General features: G+C 43.3%; 1 protein-coding gene across 3 annotated transcripts in view; it reads left to right on the top strand.

The window, feature by feature from the left end:
* Window positions 1–3,771, top strand: part of ABTB3 (ankyrin repeat and BTB domain containing 3) — a 166,189-nt gene extending 162,418 nt beyond the window's left edge. For all 3 annotated transcript variants that reach the window (XM_066997068.1, XM_066997056.1, XM_048074068.2), the window contains one exon: window positions 2,856–3,771. In XM_066997068.1, the coding sequence (XP_066853169.1) occupies window positions 2,856–3,065 (210 nt within the window). In that variant the 3' untranslated portion in view covers window positions 3,066–3,771. The remainder of the gene's footprint in view (window positions 1–2,855) is intronic.
* Window positions 3,772–17,810: the final 14,039 nt, after the last annotated feature.

Here is a 17,810-nt window from a genome sequence, read left to right as displayed (position 1 = left end):
CAGTGTTTGAAATAGCATAAAGTTCCACTTCTTGAAGAATAAGAAATTAGGTATATTTGCAGGTCCATTTATTGTAATAGGAAATAAAATCAGCAGTGCGGGAATCTTGAAAAATACTCAATTTGTCTTCTAGCTCATGTGGGAACTTCTCAATTTATGTTACTGTTACTAAAAGTAAACTGAATAATTTTGTTTTAAAATCACATACGTTCTTTGAATTTTGAAATGTGGCTGGTTTTTGTATCCTGACTGAAGAACGTTCTTACACCAAGCTTTAGACTTGTCTGAGGGTCTTCTACACTGCCAGTGCTGGGACTGAATAAACCCAGCATTTGTGGCTAAATCTGGTTCCTTGTTTGCCTGTAAGGGCCTCAGCCTTCAAGTTTCATGTGCCTGTGTCTCTCAGTAGAGTCAGTGTAAATGGTTTCCTTGAGAGGCTTTTAATTCCAGGGTCATGTTTGCACTGACATGTAGTGCATTGCAGGGATAGCTAAGCTAGCTGTGAATGAAGTCCCGGCTTCTGGAATTAGTTAAGCTACATCACCCTAGAGCTCTTCATGGGCCAATTTACCTTGCTTCCAGTAAATTACCAGGGCTAAGCTTCGTGCTGCTATAGCTAGATTGTTTCCAGAACTTGAACTAACACATTTAAAGCTAGTTCAGATACCTCTCTGCTGTGCAGTTGGCAGAGTAGACTTGTCCATCTCTGCTCCTGGTCTGTGTGATGTGCAGGTTACCAATCTGAGCCCAGTTCATTCTGCTCAGAGTGCTCCCACCACACGGCAGCTTCACGGGTTTGTTGTGTGTATATGAGATCATGGTATGTGGTGGAAGAGGGCAGATGAGCCTCATGAGCCAGGGGAGCTCACAGGCAGGTCAGCCGAAGCTTGCCAGCCAACTGTCTGCCTTTCCTTGCTCTCTGAAGTGTGGAAGGAGCTCATGTAAGACAGCAGTGAGGATGGGAATAAGGTGAGCCGGCACCGAAGACAGGAACCACCATGCCAGCCAGGAGCTGGTGATGCATTTGAGCAACTTGCTCCTGTTGTAGGTAGCATTTCTAGCCCTTGCCGCTTTGCAAGACCTCCAGGAAGTTGCGTGATGCTGAGACCTACTTTTCCAGATGAAGACGTGTGAGCAGTTTGGCCTGGAGACACAGGGAGCCCAGTCTTTCTCATCATAACTGAGAGAAAGACCTGATTTGGTGGAGGCGCAGCATGAAGTGAGCACAGATTTGGAAGGCTGTTTGTGGTGGGGGCGTATGTTGTAGAAGGGGAGCATTTAGCAGGGTGGTGAGCTGTGTAGTAGGAGCTGTAGGAACAAGTGTTTGGAGCCCTGGGTTAAAGAGGCGAAGTGCTGTTAGGAAGGTGAGAGAATGTGGGTTTTCTCACACTCATGGTTTAAAAGCTGAACAGAGAGCATTAAATCATCTGTGGCTTTCCATTCTTAGGATTGCAACACCTACAAAGGCAGCCTTCCGATTAGTATCACTTCTAGGGTTTCATTTTCATGTTGCCTCCAGAAACAGGTGAAGTAACCGGGCAAATAGGATTTATAGTGGTGACTGCTTCGTTCACAGAATCATCTAGGTTACCACTGGGTACCAGTTGTGTTTTACACAAATGCCTCAAACTCCCAACAAAATTGATTGGAGTTTCAAATACATACCTAGAACATTCAGTGCTAGCACAATTTGCAATCTGGGCCTCAGAACAAGTCTAAAAAAAGAAAAGAAACATACATTATTTTCTCAATGCTGTGAATATATTGAAATAATGAATAGGGATGAATGGTGTTTAAGAGGAGAATACCGATTTATACATACACTATCTCATCCAGGTGCAAAATAATGCACTCTTAATTTGATGAAAACCCGTGTGGTTTGAAACCAAGTTTCCCTCTGGAAGACAGGTCCAACCTAGTCCTAATCTATATTTCTCTTCTTTTTTTTTTTTTTAACAGTTTCCATTCTTAGTTCCAAACGCGATGTTAATGTGGTGCTGGGTAACGCTGCCGTGCAGTTGCTCCAGTCTGGGCCCAGATGTATGAAATGTCCCTGCAGTTCTGGCCCTTCTGGCTGCACCCCAGAGCTAATAGTTCCTGCTTTTCCCAGAGCTCAGCCCCAGCAGGAGCTTACCTGGGCAGGAGGATGGGCTGAGCCCTGCTCTGTACATTTGCACAGCTTGTAACTCCTGTAGTAGAGTGTCATGGCTATACTCCTTGTATGACCACGGGAGCTGGCCAGTGGGTGATGACCACTGCTGGTCACCCAGCAGATGACCAGTATGGGTCATTTGAGGTTTGCTCACACAGTTGTGTTTACACATGCAAGGTTTGCTCACACTTCACGGTGTCCCTGCCTACTGCCCAGCCACAGTGTTCAGTATGAGAGGAATATTGACAGCCCAAAGCACATGCTCTGCAAGTCTCCGTTTCTCCTCCAAAGATCCCTCAAAGCTGTTAGTTTGCGTGACAGGTTTCTGCAGTCATGGTCCAACTCTTGCGAAGGTTGGCATTCATGAAACTTGGGCTCTAGCAGTTCTTCCGAAACCTATAGGTTTAGGGTGTGAAGTCATGGGTCTAATGAACTCTGTGGTAAAACTGCTACCAATTTCCAAAGGACCAAAGCTTCAGCCCTGGACACCCAGGGCCTTATAAGGTGGAACTTATAACCAGAATCACAGGCGTAAAATACTGTGTGCCTCCTGCCCCCCTCCCAACATATAGATCTGTAAGTGTTACTGTACCTGTCTGAAAGGTTTAGTTCGTGTATTTGTTTGTGTGCAGCTGTTATGCACTGTACTTGCTGACCAGGTTTTATCAGAATGGTTATCTTTCTCTAATTTCACTTCTTGTAGTTTCTCGGAGTCACAGAACTATCCTCCTATTGTGAAGGCTACTTTCTAAAAAACATGATGGTCCTCATTGAAAACGAAGCTTTCAAACAGCTGCTGTATGACAAGAATGGAGAAACATCTGGTCAAAATGTACTACAGGACTTACAGAGGACGTTGGCTACAAGGATTCAGTCAATTCATTTGTCTTCTTCAAAGGGCTCCATTGTATAAAGCTGAGGAAGATGGTAACGCTTTAATAAAGACCCTGCAAGTTAAGTCTCCTGTTGCAGTTGCTTAAGCAAATTCAAAAAAAATAGATTCTACTTCGCATCCAAATAGTTCTGTGTTGGCCAAAGGCGGTGTGCTGAGGCCACAGCCTCGTTTGGATGAGGGAATGCAGAAAACATAGCTCCTGCATGCTTCTGAGCAACAGGGGTACCAGAGCGTCCAGTGCATCGCTGTTGTACTCAAATTCTGAACCTGAAAGTGCGGTCGTGGAGCTAGATGCCAACAAAAGCCAGAACTCACATCAGTGAACAGCAGAAGCCCCAGCCTGAGCAGTGGTGCCAGGGAACACCTGAATCGACCAATTACTCATTCAAGGCGGTTTCGTCCCAGTGTTTCGCATTTAAGAACTGTGTCTGTCCTGGAGTCCATTATCTCGTACACTTAAGAAATGTAAGAACTGTTACTGCTGTTGAGCAAAGATCAGTTGTGTTAGAGAGTGGGTAAGACTGTCGCAACTGAGGAAATAATACTGGCAGATTTTTAGGGGTGGGAACTTTTTAAATTGTTCATAAAAAATAATGGGGTGGCCTTGTAGTTTAAAAACTATTTCTTAAGCTTAAAATTTCATTTTCGACAGAGCTGTGTTTGAGAATCTATGTAACATGTTTTGTTTTATAAATGGTTAAAATGTACATTGTGTAAACATACATATGATCGAGTTTTGCTTGTATTCTTTCCTAAGGTGGTATAATCTTGCCTGACAGGCTATGGTTACACCAAAGAGGTACATTACCCAGACTATCTCTAATACAGTAGTTGGGGGGGCAGGAAAAACTGCATGCTAATTGTGATTTGGGGTTAAAAACAATGACAAACTCAACATGCATTTGCATGGTAACTGTACCTGTGAAATGTTTTGTTCGTGCTTCGTTTTGCCAAGACAAATGCAATGTTACTTCTTGTCAAACTCCATTTGTGAAATTAGCATATTATTTTATCCAGTGCAATTGTTTGTGATATGATACCCCCAGAGACCCTTCTCGAGATGCTGATGTCTGTTTGTTACAGTGAAGGGATAATAACAGATCTTTACTCTAGTAACGTGTCAATACTTTGCTACTGGCCAGAGATTGTGTCCAAGTTAGACTTTTTTTAAATTATAATTAAATATGTACTATAGAATGATTTCTCGTTATATCCTGAGAATGTATAGGTTATCTACAATGCAGGGCTTGGGTGGGGTGGGGTGGGGGGGTGCGATTTGATGTCAGAGCTTCGTTTATTTTGCAGCGTACTGTTAGCAAGATAAATCTGCTACGTGCCACAACATTCCTGATGCTCTGTCTTTGAATGATACTTTTCATGAATTGTTTGATTTAAAACGTGGAGAAAACCACAGCAAGACTTAGGCAAAGATATTGCCTTTTCCATGGCAAAAAATGACATTAATATATTTATTTTCTAGCATGCTGTTCAGAAACTGTGCCCAGTTCATAGACTTTAGAAGTTTTATTTTGGCAGTGCTTGGTAACCTCTTGTTCTTCTGTTGAAGTGTCTACGTTGGCTGCTCCTCCACGGTGATAGTTTTTGGCATGCTCAGAGAACATAGCTTTGGCTTTAGTTATCATCACGGTAGGGAGCTGTTTTGTCACTCTGAGGTGTAAATCCTCCTGTGTGCTTGGTCTTTTAAAGCCTGTACAGTTTCTGCAACAAATTGCAAAAATGTCTAAGCTGCCACTAGTGTTGCGGAGACACAGCATGTCATTCAATTCAACCTTTTTTTTTTTTTTTTTTTCCCTGCACAGTGAATGTCCACGCGAGATGTTGTCGAGAACATTTAGGTAACGGCAACTTCTTTGTGGACGTTGCCATCTTAGAGGAGCAAAACTGAGGGTGATGCAGTGACAACACTCAGGGGTGCTTGTTGCTGTTCGGTTTGCCTCCTCCTCCAAGGAGAGCCATCCTCCCGTGCTAGTAACGACTAGGCAGGAGCAGACCTCATCCCGCAGTCTGGCGTTGGATGTTACAGCGATAGCCACAAGTGTCACGTCCCACGTTCAAAGCTCTTACAGGAAGGGATTGCAGCTATTGATTTATAAGGGAATTACTTTTGCCCTTCAAAACATAGGTAATCCCAAAATCATAGATAGGTAGCTGAAAGAAACCTTAAAAAAATCATAATTTTCAATACTTTTTCATCCTGTACCCCTATAATTTTTGGCAGTAGAAGAGCCAGCCCCTGTGTAACCGTGACATTCATTTCTCTGGGTGAGGTATAGCTGGACCACAGCAGACAACATGTAGCTTGCGGGCTCTTGAACCATCCAGTGACAGGGATCCAGAGTGTCCACCACCCTCACAATCAGAAGGGTTTCCTATCAGACTCTTCAGAAATTCGCTACTGCAAAGCAAGCCGCTTTTCCCTCAACTCCCAGTTGACAGGAAGAGCTGATGATCCACAGCCTCTTTATAAGATCATTCTGTGTATGAGAGGAACTGTCCTACTTTCCTCACTAGTACAAGTCTTTCCAAGTCCCTTCAATAATATTTTCTAGGCCTCTGAATTTTGCTGTCTTTCCCCTCATCTCCCCAGCTTCCCCAAAATGCTCTGCTCCTGCAGGGGAGTTACACAGGAAGAGGCAAAGCACAGTGGCTTTCTCAGGAGTTTTATGTAGAGCATATCAGAAAATATATCCCAGAATATTTTCTACAAGAACATCCCATGGCTTTGATCTACTCTACCTTGCATTATAATTCCTGGGTGAATTACTGCTCCTTTCCCAGGGGTTCCCATTTGGATGTGTGCATTTGTTTACTACACCTTATGAAGTATAACACTTTTGACTTGTCTTTATTAAATTTGTGCTGGTTTAATTGGGGCAATTTCCCCACTTCGTCAAAATCAATTTCAATTCTGATCCTGTCTTCTAGCCTGTTTCATAATCTCCTGGCTTTATTATATGTGGCTTCATGCATGGATTCTCCGTTCCATTAATCTGGGGCTGGGAGGAAGGGCTCTGTTGTAAATTTAATCTAAAAAGCAGCGTGAGTTTCGGTGGGTGCCCGTGAATACCATCCCTATCAGATACGGCTCTTTCCACCAGAGCGTTTTATTAGCATTTTGTAGAGAGATGGTATTATCATTTTGGAAAGTAAATGGCCTTCTGCTTCTTTAGTCTTTGTACGAGTTGTGATAATTTACAAATTTTGAGGGAAAATATGACCTCTGTGCTCTCCAGCCACTCTAGGTGAGATGGAAAAAAAAATACAAAATCTGTAGAAAAACTTGTGATTTTTGTTTTTATCATAACTGTCCAGCTTGTAATGAGTGAAGGGCTGTTTTGGTGCCTTTCGTCTGTCTTTTTTTTATACTAGCCCAGTGCTGTAACATTTGAGGACTTGCAGGCATCCTGCCCTGCCTCACTGCAGGTCTTTCCTTCTGCCACTCCACAAGACCCTCCCTTAGCTTCCTGAACTCCCTCATGTTTTCACTTTGCCTCCCATACTGCCAGTTTCCACACTTCCCAGTTTGTTACTTGGGAGCCCTGCTGGATCCCATCCCACGCCCAGAAACGGTATCTGCGTTCTCCCAGATGGGCAAATTTCCAATAATCTGCTTCAGAGCTGGGAAGAGAAGAGGATGAGGAATGTTTGAGGGCAAAGGTTTTGGACATCAGAGAGGAAGGCTGGTATTCTTTTCAAGACAAATTTCAGCACTGTCTACTCCTTTCTCAAATTTTCCCTGATCTCTTCCTTAAGCCTGCTGTCCTCTTAAGACAGCTGGTGGCCAGATGCTCTCTCTTCTGGAGAAGGGCCAGCTTTGTAACGGCTGAGACTTCTTCCCAGCTAAAGCTGTGCCTGCTTGGACTCAGCTTCTGAGTAGACTTGTGCGAATGCCTATTAAAAGACAGAGGAGAGGCATTTTTGAAGAGGTGTGAAGGCTTAGTAGCCAGTCTCCTGTTGGCATTATGAGAGCTGAGTCTCCTCCACGTGCTGCTGTTGACTCTGAGCCTTCTTGTCTTGAACAGCCACCGACCACTGGCTTCCTACCAAGCAGTGGACTTGTCCCGGTTGTGTTGCAGCCTGTGGTGTGCTGGGGGCTTTGGAGAACTCTATTTTTTATTTCAGTGTTGAACAATTTGCTGCCTTTTGAAGATTAAAAGAAAAAAAAATCATCAGTTTGCACTGAAGTAAGCTGCTCTGAGGTGGTATGGTGAGAAGGAAGAAGGGGCACCCCCAACCCCTCAGACCTGCCCCAAATCAGAGGAAGGTTCTCTTACAGCACGGATTGCCACTAAACCCGTGGGGGCTCAGGTTTGCAGGACTTAAATCTACTTACGAGATTTATTTTGTAATGTTCAAGAGAAGTAGAGGTGTTAAAGTTCACACATCTACGTAGTCAAGGCAAGACTTGGCCATCTTGGAGAAAAGGCCGTTCCTTGTACTGCTGTCCCTGGGTTAAATCCCAGCAGAGGCTGGGATCCTGCAGAGCTCATTGAAGTCTGTTGCGTGTATTCAGTGTCCCTCAGGAGCTGGTTCTGTTTTTCAAAACCGTTCCTGAAAGATGACATCCTGAAGCCTGCGTTCACTAAAGCTGCCTCTGAAGTTAGTGGATGACTTTCTTTTTTTGATGAACGAGAGTTACCTGAAGTCAAAGACCTGAAGTTAGTTTGTTTGACAAAGTGTCTTTCATGTGAGGATCTGCATGTGCTTTGCAGAAATGAAGTGCCTGATGTTGCTTTCATCCCCTAGCACAAAGGCGTAGGCCTGTTGAGATATATAAGCGTTAAAAAGGCCGCTTAGGATTTGTCCTAATATTTAATAAACCAACTTTCAGAAAGTTAGCCTTGAACTAACAGCCAAATAATATCTGAAACTCCATAGATGAGAGCATCACTAATTTTAGATGCTTGTACATAAGCACATTTGTATCTCTAATTCCTAGGACTTCCAATCACATCTTCCACGCTTTTATAACGAAGCTAATGTTTTTATTCTTTAACGTGCTATGTATTTTGAGGTGAGGTCTGTTGTCTTCGGTGGGTAAAACCTGAGACTGCCAGCTCCGACCAGACTATCACTTCTCAGCAGAATTGCACCCGACCTACCATTTATAAGAGGCCTATAAAAGAAAAAAAAAAAAAAAAAGTGAATCTGAGTCTTCAGTTGTGAGACAATGACCTGTGAGTTCAGTGAGACCACTGCTGAAAACATTATGAGTGTGGTGCCCAAAGCAGAAGGAAAAATCTGGAAATCTGCAGAAGCTAATGGGCATTTGTCCGCTGTCTTCATTGTCTTCAGGTCCAGGGGAGTAAGCGTAGTTGGGGTAGGAGGGGGGGTATTTGATTCCTTTCTGTTGCCATTAAATTTTCATTCTTTTAGCTTGGTTTCTTGTGTGGCTCAGTCATGGATGGCCTAGTTTATCTTAGACTTTTTCACATGGAGGGTTCTAGATGAGGCCGCTTTTGTTTTCCTCAGGTTGGTGTAGTGTTGATAGATGATGCTTCTTGTGCTTTGCTGGGATTGCTTGTCACTGGAATGCCCAGGAGACATGGCAGCAACTTGCAGGAGGGGTTGCATTGGCTAGACAGGTTAAAATCCATTAACATCTTGTGGTTTTGTAAGCTGTGTTGTTTCGTTGGCTAAGTCTGCTCGCCTGATCGTACACGATGTACCAGAACAGCGCTTTCAGTGTTTGTTCTCCGTTGGGGAGGCACTTTTCATCCTTATTTGGGCACAGTTTTACTCTTTTTTTTTTGTCTCATCCCGCAGAGGTGATGACGCGGTGTGAGCAGGCGTGTTCGGAGTAGGCACAGCTTTCTGTCCATGTTGGGTGGCATGCTAATGAAAAGGTCTCGGTACAGGAGGAGGTCCAGTGTCTAACTGCAGATCTTTGCCTTGGGTTTCAGAGGTGTGGAGTTCCCTCTTTCCTGCTTCGTTTGTTTTCTAGATGAGAGTTTCCATGCAGCCAAAGGGGAGAGGAGAGGACAGGACGGGAGGGAAGGGGGGAGCAGCCCCATCTCCCATCCCTTGCTCAGCATCCCTACCCAGCATGTGTGGCTCTGGGCTATGCAGTGCTCAGGGTTTGCTTGGTCTCACTGCTCAGACATGGCCGTGGAGCTGCAGAAATTGGTAGCCTTTTTTTTTTTGGCCTTATAAGTATCTCCGTTGCTGCAGCTGCAAGAACGAATTTGCCTGAACCCCTTTGTGTGTGGTTAACTTTGGTCTTCCCACTTCCCATCATGTTTGCTGCTGTGTTTTCATTAAAACTTCCATTACGCGGCTTTGCCCAGCGCAGTGAGAGGCAATCTTGTTTCTTATTGCCTTTCTAAAGCAAACAAAGAAAGGGAAAAAAATCTCGCTGAAATTCCCAGTCAGAAATCACTCATGGTTTAAAATAAGCCATATTAGAAACCGGAGATGCTCAGACACACAAAAAAAAGACAGCCGCATTGGAAAAAGCCAGTCTGTTGGGAGGTCATTTTAAATAATTAAGGTCGCAGCCTCCACACCTCCGATATCCTGGCAGGGACGGATTAGTGCGGTTCAAAGCATCTGGACTTGTTCAAGCCGCAGGTTCACGACAACGTGCCTTGCCCTTTCCCCTTCCCAGCAGTGGACAAATTGACTGTCCTGTCGCATATTGCGTGTGGGGCTTTCAGACGAGACTTTCAAAAGCCTGGTTTCAAAAAGCTCTGCTCCGAGTGGCTTTTAAAGACCCCAAGGCGTTCTGCGGGCTGAGGTTTGCTCCCTGGGGAGGGCCCCGAGGTCTCCACAGAGCGGAAGCTGCCCCAGCATCGAGGCGTTCACCAACCAGGCACCCGGCCTGGCCCGCCACGCCTGGCAGACCACCGATAAGCAAGTCTGGGACAGTCGGTTCAGCAGCTTGGGAACTGATTTTTGCCTCTCGATTATGGCACCGGTGACTATTTGTGCCGTTTGGGGACATGGTGAAGTGCTCGGTCTTCCTCAAGCTCTGAGTTCATGTTTATCCATTGAAGAAAACGAAGACTGAAGGAAATATTTTTAGAGCTTTTTGTCCTCACGTCCCTGGCTAAATTCCAATTAATACCGGAAAAAAAACTTGATCTATTTAAGTCCTATCTGTACATTTCGACCAGTAATGGTATTTGCTTCCTGTCCATGTTTCTCCGAGCGTTGCAGCTGCGTGTGCTGTGTCAGTGGGGAACAGAGGCGCCTGAGCCTTATCCTGATAACAGACAGGCAAATCCCCTCAGTGCAGGACGCTGCCTCCACCGTTCCCAACAGCATCGTGTGGAAGGTCGGATAACACATCTCTGCTCTGCACAGTCCCCAGATGGGGTCAGTGCTCCATTCCCCAACCCTCTTCTCGCTTCTCACAGAGGGATCTGGGTCCCGCGTGTTTTGAATCATAGTGTAATGAAGAGCAGTGGAAACAAACAAAAATCACTGGAAGTACAGCATCGTCCCACCTTCCACGTGGTAGCAGGTGGGCTGCTAGAGTGTCCTACAGTCCTGGCTCATCTCAAAGCTTGTCTGTGCAGCAACTGTCCTCAGAGCAGGCTTTTTATTAGTTTGATGCCTGGAAAGCTTCTTAAGTCATTCAGGACAGAGTGGCATTGTAAAGTGATTTGTTCTATATTGTCTGAACCGTGAATTTTCTGCTTTTTTTTTACTTTTATTTGATTATTATTACTGGAGAGAAAAGGCTACGAAATGTTTTGGACTTTCCATCCGTAGTCATCTTTGTGTGTTTGTGTGTTTGAAAGAGGGAGATGGACAGTGAATAGATCTGCAGGATATGTTATGAGGCGTGAAATCATGTTTGTAATGAGATTTCTTGTTAATGGCAGTCAGGCTTCCTTGATGCTAAGCATTAATGCAATATCCATTAGTGCAGCTAAACCTCCCTCTGCTCCACTTTCCCGAAAGGGTTTCACTTTGTACCTAGTTTAGCATTTATAAATATTTGATGCAAGGTTCAAGAAGTAATTTACATGTTAAATGAAGGGTATATGAACATTCTAGGAAAAATACAAGTTGAGATTTTACTACAACATCATTCACAAACCAAACATGAAAGCATGAAATGAAATTTGCCCCATTAAAATTGCTGGAAGCCTTTTCATTGATTTTTCTAGTCTGTGGATTAGGTCTGTTTTCTCTTTCATACTGTGTTACCTTTGAAGTCCTTTTGCATCTCATGCTTTCCAAGCCGAATGCGTATCTGTAATTAGAAAGAGCAGTCTTGATCCTTAAATGGGGAAGAAGTCCTTCCTCTGTCATCCACTTCTGAAGGACTGATCTTGGATCTTTCTGTTTACCAAGAAAACAGCGGCTGAATGGGGAAATCCCGGTGCAGGCATCCTGAGAAGACAGAAGAGCTGGCACTGTCCTTGTGACAACTCTTTGCTTCCTTCATCCCTCTTAACATCCACTCCCACTTGTCTCTGAGATGTCTTTGAAGTTCACGATAGAAGGGAAAGATGAAAGCTAGAGGAAAGGATGTGTTAGAAATAAGATGGTTTCTGGAATGGTGCAGAACCATCGAGTGAGTCTTGATTTTTTTATATTTTTTTTTGTGGCTTTTGGGCAGACTCCTAATTTGTGTTATATAAAACCAGGAATGGTTTTGAATGTTTTGCATTTGTTATGGCTGTTTGTTAGGACTTTTGTTGGGTTTTGTGTGTGTGTGTGTGTTTTCCTTTTCCTAGCAGAGTAGTTTTCTTCACTGCCATCCATTGTTGTGGTTTTATGGGAAGGTTTCTCTTCACTTTTTATTGAGAAACAAATGAAGGATCACACAAACCAACAGTAATCGTCAACAAACACAAAGATATTGTCCTTCATCCCACAGATGTAGCTTCAGTACTGGCTTGTGGCTTCACGGACGCGTTTGAGGTCATCTGCAATTAGCAACACAGGTGAAACTTTCCTTCCCTTTGCTTGTCCTTCGGTGAATGTTCAGCTTCTAAAGTGGCACAGTCAGAGGACAGAAATGAGGACGGCAGGTATTTGTCAGTAGACAAAAAGTAGAGCTAAGAAAGAAAAAACAAGTATTTCACCTCAAAAAGACAGATAACTGTAGCTTATTCAAAGGTATCAGTCTCTCAGTTCTGCTAGATGCCTCTGAAAATTGCCCATTTTTTGCTGTTAATGCTCCAGAGGAAACGTTTCCACTGAAGACACCAACTTAGGGCACTTTGAAACAAGCTAGGAGGAAATGCATTAAAAATAGAGGAGCTCAGCCATAATTCAAAGTGGCAGCTCTTGTCCACTGTGTCCACAGCTTTAACAATATTTTGAAATGTGCGTTTGTCTTATATTTCTTTTTCTTTTCTTTTTTTTTTTTAATATGAACATAATTCTCCCTTGAGTATAACATATTCCTTCAGTCGGCTGGATCGGAAAGCTTGACGTGTGCTATTACATAATGAGGTCCTTAGCATAAATGTTGTGAAAACTGAAGGCCTGTTCTCTGAGTGCACCTTATGTTATCTTAAACCCCCTTCGGTCTGACGCTAATCCTTTTGAAACCTCCAATTAGATTTTAATTCGTCATTGCTAAATGTCATTTTGTTAACACTGTAAGAATGCAGGACAGCATGCGAAAGCAGTAAGTTCTTCTTTACATTATTGTATTACTCTGAAAAAGAGAAAAACTAATCAGATTTTTGTTCCCAGTATAAAACGCTCCCTGTAGCTTGAAAGTACGTGTGCAAAGCCTCTCCTTGAACGTCTTGTTCAAATCAAGTCACAAAATGGAGGAAAATGGTATTAGAGGAAGATTTTTGAAAAAAACTTACCTCCAGTGGTGCTGAGCATGCACTTGTTAAAGTCTGGTCTATTTCTCCTTAAGTCAGTGGGAATACAGCAAGGCTGTAAGGCGTTTTAGTGCACTAGCAGACAGAATTTCCCATCCAGTCGTCGGCACGGTTGTGGTTGGTACACCAGCAGGGCTGAAGGCCAAACCCTGCTGCCCTTGCACAGAACAGCCCTGTCTCAGCAGGGATCACAAACGTACTTCGGTTACATGAGCTAGTTGCACAATTTTGAGGTTTCTGCTGAGCAGAAACGGGAGAGGGTAGGCTTCCCTTGCGCTTGTTGATCACAGCCCATGCATTTCCAATGACTTTATTAGAAGCATCTTATATTTACGTGCTGTAGAGTGAGCCCTGCGTGGGGTGGGAAAGATTTTTACAAATTTAGACCTGCCCAAGAAAACATCAACCATTCTAATTTTAGACAAGTTGCATTCCATATCCATCTGTTTAGTGGATCAGGCTGATGTTTACTGTTTAGTAAATTGCATTTGATCTTTTTTTTTTTTTAAATGTTTCTTTGAGGGCACTGCCTGCCGTCAGCTAATGTAAAATAGTGCCAAGGACTTAAAAATATACCCTTAGGGCCAAACTGTGCTAGCTTCACATACCACAAACAGTCCCATCGAGCCAGGAAAGCTGGACTGGGCATATGAACCGCAACCCCCCGATGTCCAGTTACAAGTCCTGCTTCATTTCGTAGAGATTGATGACTTCCTGCGATAAAAAAAAATAAAAAAATAAAAAACGGTGCCAATTCACCCCAGTTAAAACTGTATTGAGGTCAAAAAATTATATTAGACATGACTGTAGTCTACCAAGTCCAGTCCTTGCACAGGCAGAACGCCAAGGGAAAGGGATGGGAGTTTCTGCTCCGGAGCTTGCAGAACAAAGCTCACACAGTGAACTATGACAAAACGTCAACTTTGTGTAAACTCTCCCGGTGGGTTTGTATAAAGGTTTTTAAGAAATCTTCTCTAGAACACACCGGAGAATAATAAACTTGCACCTTGATAGAATAGCTTTATTTGTATATACTTTATGTAAATTTTTAACCGGAGGGGACGTGTCATGCCTTGTACATATCTGACGAGAACGGTGGCAGTGCTGTGCACTGCTGTTCAGGGGATCCAGGTTCTCCCATCTTGGGTTTCCAACTGTAAAGGCTACAGGAGACTGCTGGGGACCAGCCAAAACATAGGATGGATAGATGCTCACCACCCACTGCTTGTAAACATAGGAATAGGATTGGAACAGGTGTTATCCATGGAGAAGATCGCTTGGCTCCGCTCCTGGCTAAAGGACAAGTGCCTCTTTTGCTGTCACCTCCAGCAGAAGTGATTTGTGGTTTCAGATGGTTGAAGAGTGTGGGGGACGTTCAGAGCCCGGTTTGGATCAGTCTTTCGCAGGAACCTGAGCTTACAAGGAACCGGCGCTTCTTGTGTAACATGGGAAGGCCTGCGAAAAAGCAGTGTGTCCGTACATCTACTTATCTGTCTGTCTGCTTATCTAATATCCCGGTGTTTCGTATTGAATGGTTTCAGTAACCCGTAAACAAGTGATTGCTCCTGTTGTGTTACTGCTTTGAAATTCTCTGCATGCACTCCAGCATATAATTCTTTAAGGAAAGAAATTATACATATTATATATATATATATTGTAGCTTGCAAAATATTCATGTTGAAGAGCCATGTTTTGTGCAAATTGTACATTTATGTTGTGAGCAATATTGCAATATGAACTTTTATCAGTTGTTGGCATTAAAACACGTTTTTATTGGTAGTAAATTTGTCACATTATTTTTGACCGTATGTATGTATCCCAAGCTTTCAAACTCAGGCATTAGATCAACTACTGAAGGAGACTTCTTTCTGTGCAGTAGAAATAGCGCAGACTTTCAGCAAATAGACAGGTATGCAAATCCCATGCTGTTTCATGCAAGCTGCAAGGCTGATTTTTCACGCAGTTTATCTGTCAGGCAATACTTCTCTTCCATCAGTGCTGGAATTTGTGTCTGATGTGAGGATGCTGTTGCCCTCACCTGTACCAGAACTAAAACCTCGACCTAGCAAAGCAAATTGCTTAACTCCTACTGCCCTCTGTCTCCGCAGGTGCTTTAATATAAATACAACGAGGACTGAAGAAACTTCCAATTTCCTGTCGGATAGCAAATGTCGTATTTTCAAATGTTCATGCTATGTAGTTTTCAATTTAGGGGCTAGATGCAAGTGTAATACCACTATGGCTTTAGGAAAGCTACAGTGTTTGGAGCTTGACCTTAAAACTTTTACCTGACTTCTGAACATCATTGGTGGCTTTGTTTGCTCAATGTTTACCTCTGAGAAATGTATGCTATTGATTTAAATGTTTAATATATTGACTGCCTTTTTGTATATTTGTTATCATAAAGGTTTGGTTTAAATGCTAACAACTGTAGTCTATTTTCAGACTTTAAATAACATACAGTTCTGTATTTGGAAGGCAAAGTTATTAATGAATATAGCAATTTGGTATTTTATTCCTATTTTATACAGCTGCCCCCATAGGTTATTATCAGATGGCAATGAGTATTGCTGAACAGCAGGTGGAACTCTCTGGAGCGTGTCTATGAGCCATCTCTGTTCAATAAAAATTCCATTGTTTTCTAGCCTAGACAATGGCTGCTGTGAGTGTTTTTGTTGTTCCTTCTCCTGCTCAGGTGTTTCTCGGTGTACTTCAGACAGCGGCAGGACTGTGGGGGCTCTCCCAAGAAGCATCTCTCAGAAACTACCTGTGTCCAGTGTTTTGCATCGGGAACTTTTGGTGCTTTTTCTCCCCACTCACTGCTGTCAGTAAGGCCACTGTGCCTCTGACGAAGTGACATGGAGGCTGTTTCCAAAAATTTCTGTCTGAGCCTTGATCTTTTAAAAAAAAACTGCTTGTAAGACAAGGGAATGGAGTGCCATGGTGCTTAAAATCAAGCATCTGCAGATGTGTGGTAGCCAGCCAGTTTGGATTTGTGAAGACCCGAAAGTCTGGGAGCTTGCTTTGTTATGCAGTATTGCTGTAAGTGCATACAACTAAGTGCCAAATGGGTATCAAGGAGAATTCAGAAGTAAATAGAGGGAAATGATTAATTCTAGCATGACAGTAAAATCAAGCTTTAAAAAAAAATCTTTTTATTTGAGTGTTGTTTTTTTTTAACTTTTAAATTTAATTGTACCTTGTAAGTTTTGGTGGATTTAGAATCAAATCCTTCCTTTATAATGTATCAGATTATTACAAAACAAGTTGATCCAGGAGGCAAAAAATGGTAATATCCCTTCAAGTATGGCCTAGAAGGAAAAATCCATACATGTGAGTCATGTGAGTTAAACATTGCTACAAGCGACAGGGTGGCTCCAGACCAGGATCCTGGCACAGTCAGGTGCCTGCAGGCTCTGCAAGCCCAGCCGTCCAGGAGCTGAGTGTGGTAACGACAGGTGGCAAGACTACAAATATCAAAATTTAGTAGCAGATGTAGGCCCCCTTGCCTTCCTCCCCAGTGTCATTCACTAGGAAAAAAAGCAAAGCAAGCTTCACTTGTAGCAAATTGGTCTGGTCTGTTTCCTTTCCCAAGGAGAATATCGATACTGGCGCAATTTAGTATTATTTCTGGGCATCTGAGTTAACTCTTCCCTGAGAAAATAGAGAAGTTCAGACATACCCATTAACAACATTGCTCTACATTTTCTGCAAAATCATCTGTGTTTCTGCTACGGCCAGTTCACATTTTTTGTAGGTTTTCTGGACAACCCTAACATGTAGAAACTGAGGGCTTTGGCGCACATTCACTAAAATAATTAAGGTTTAGGACAGTCTTGCCCACTGCTGTGTCTTCTCCTCTACAAGGCAGAAGTGGGCAGCGATGTCTTAAACCACCAGTGCCACACAGCAAGGCTTACCCAAGAGGAGCCTCCGGTATTGTCCAAACAGGAGACCACTGTCTGTCTGAAGTGCTTGATGTAGGTCTACTGGGGGCATAAGCAGCAGAGGCATCTGTGTAACACACACAAAAAAATCATTGTATATCTCAGCTTAAATTAGATTATTTAGAAAGTAACACTATCATTTAAGCCATTCAGAAATAACAAATTTAAGAAAACTGCATAGTGGCTTATACAGGCATATTTGTAGGTGTGTAGCAGTATCAGCCAAACTTTTCCGTGTCAAGAGAGCTTTATATTTTAATGAGAGCTTCTTCGATTACTTTTTTTTTTTTTTAAAGAATGTTTCAAGGGGGCTGTTGTTCCAGAGTAAGAGGTGGGCTGTCTATCTCCAAGCTTTGCTACAAAGATGACATCCACAAATCTGCACAGATAGCCTGGCAGCCCAGGATGCTGCTGTACACAGCACAGCCCCACTGCCTCTCTGCTTTTCTGGAGCTTCCCAACCCCTCTGCCCTACAAGCCCAGAAGCTTGTAAAAAAAAAAAAGGGTCTCTTCCTGAAATCATGAATACTTGAAGCAGCTGATATTGGGCAATATTCTTAGACACTGAAGTAGCAAATACGCCCCACCATTGAGACAAATACAGCCCCTAGCATCTCCCCTCACTGCTGTGGTGCAGCACAGCTGGAGGGGTGGGAGTCTTCTGGTGTTTTTACGAGTGCATCTGCCCACGGAGATGTGATGGTGCCCCGGCACACTCGCACGTACCCCTTCTCCTCCGAGTGCTCACCCATGTGTACGCTGACACGAAGGCACACAGGCACCACTCCCTGCCGGCTGTGAGAACAACAATTATAAGTAAAACTTGCATATCTTGGCAGAGTCACAGCACCTGGAGCACTGCCAGTTGGTTTTTCCCATACCCATATGTTTACTGACTTTCCTTTACTAGCGGAGCCCTAGTGTGTTGTATCATTTACAGAGTTGTAGTTGTGCGTTTGTAAGAGTTGTATCAACTCTTAGGGCACATTTTGGGG

The sequence above is a fragment of the Anser cygnoides genome, chromosome 1 (assembly GCF_040182565.1).
Source record: "Anser cygnoides isolate HZ-2024a breed goose chromosome 1, Taihu_goose_T2T_genome, whole genome shotgun sequence".
Classification (NCBI taxonomy): domain Eukaryota; kingdom Metazoa; phylum Chordata; class Aves; order Anseriformes; family Anatidae; genus Anser; species Anser cygnoides.
The sequence above is the reverse complement of the archived record's forward strand: the minus strand, read 5'-3'. Positions and strand labels throughout refer to the sequence as shown.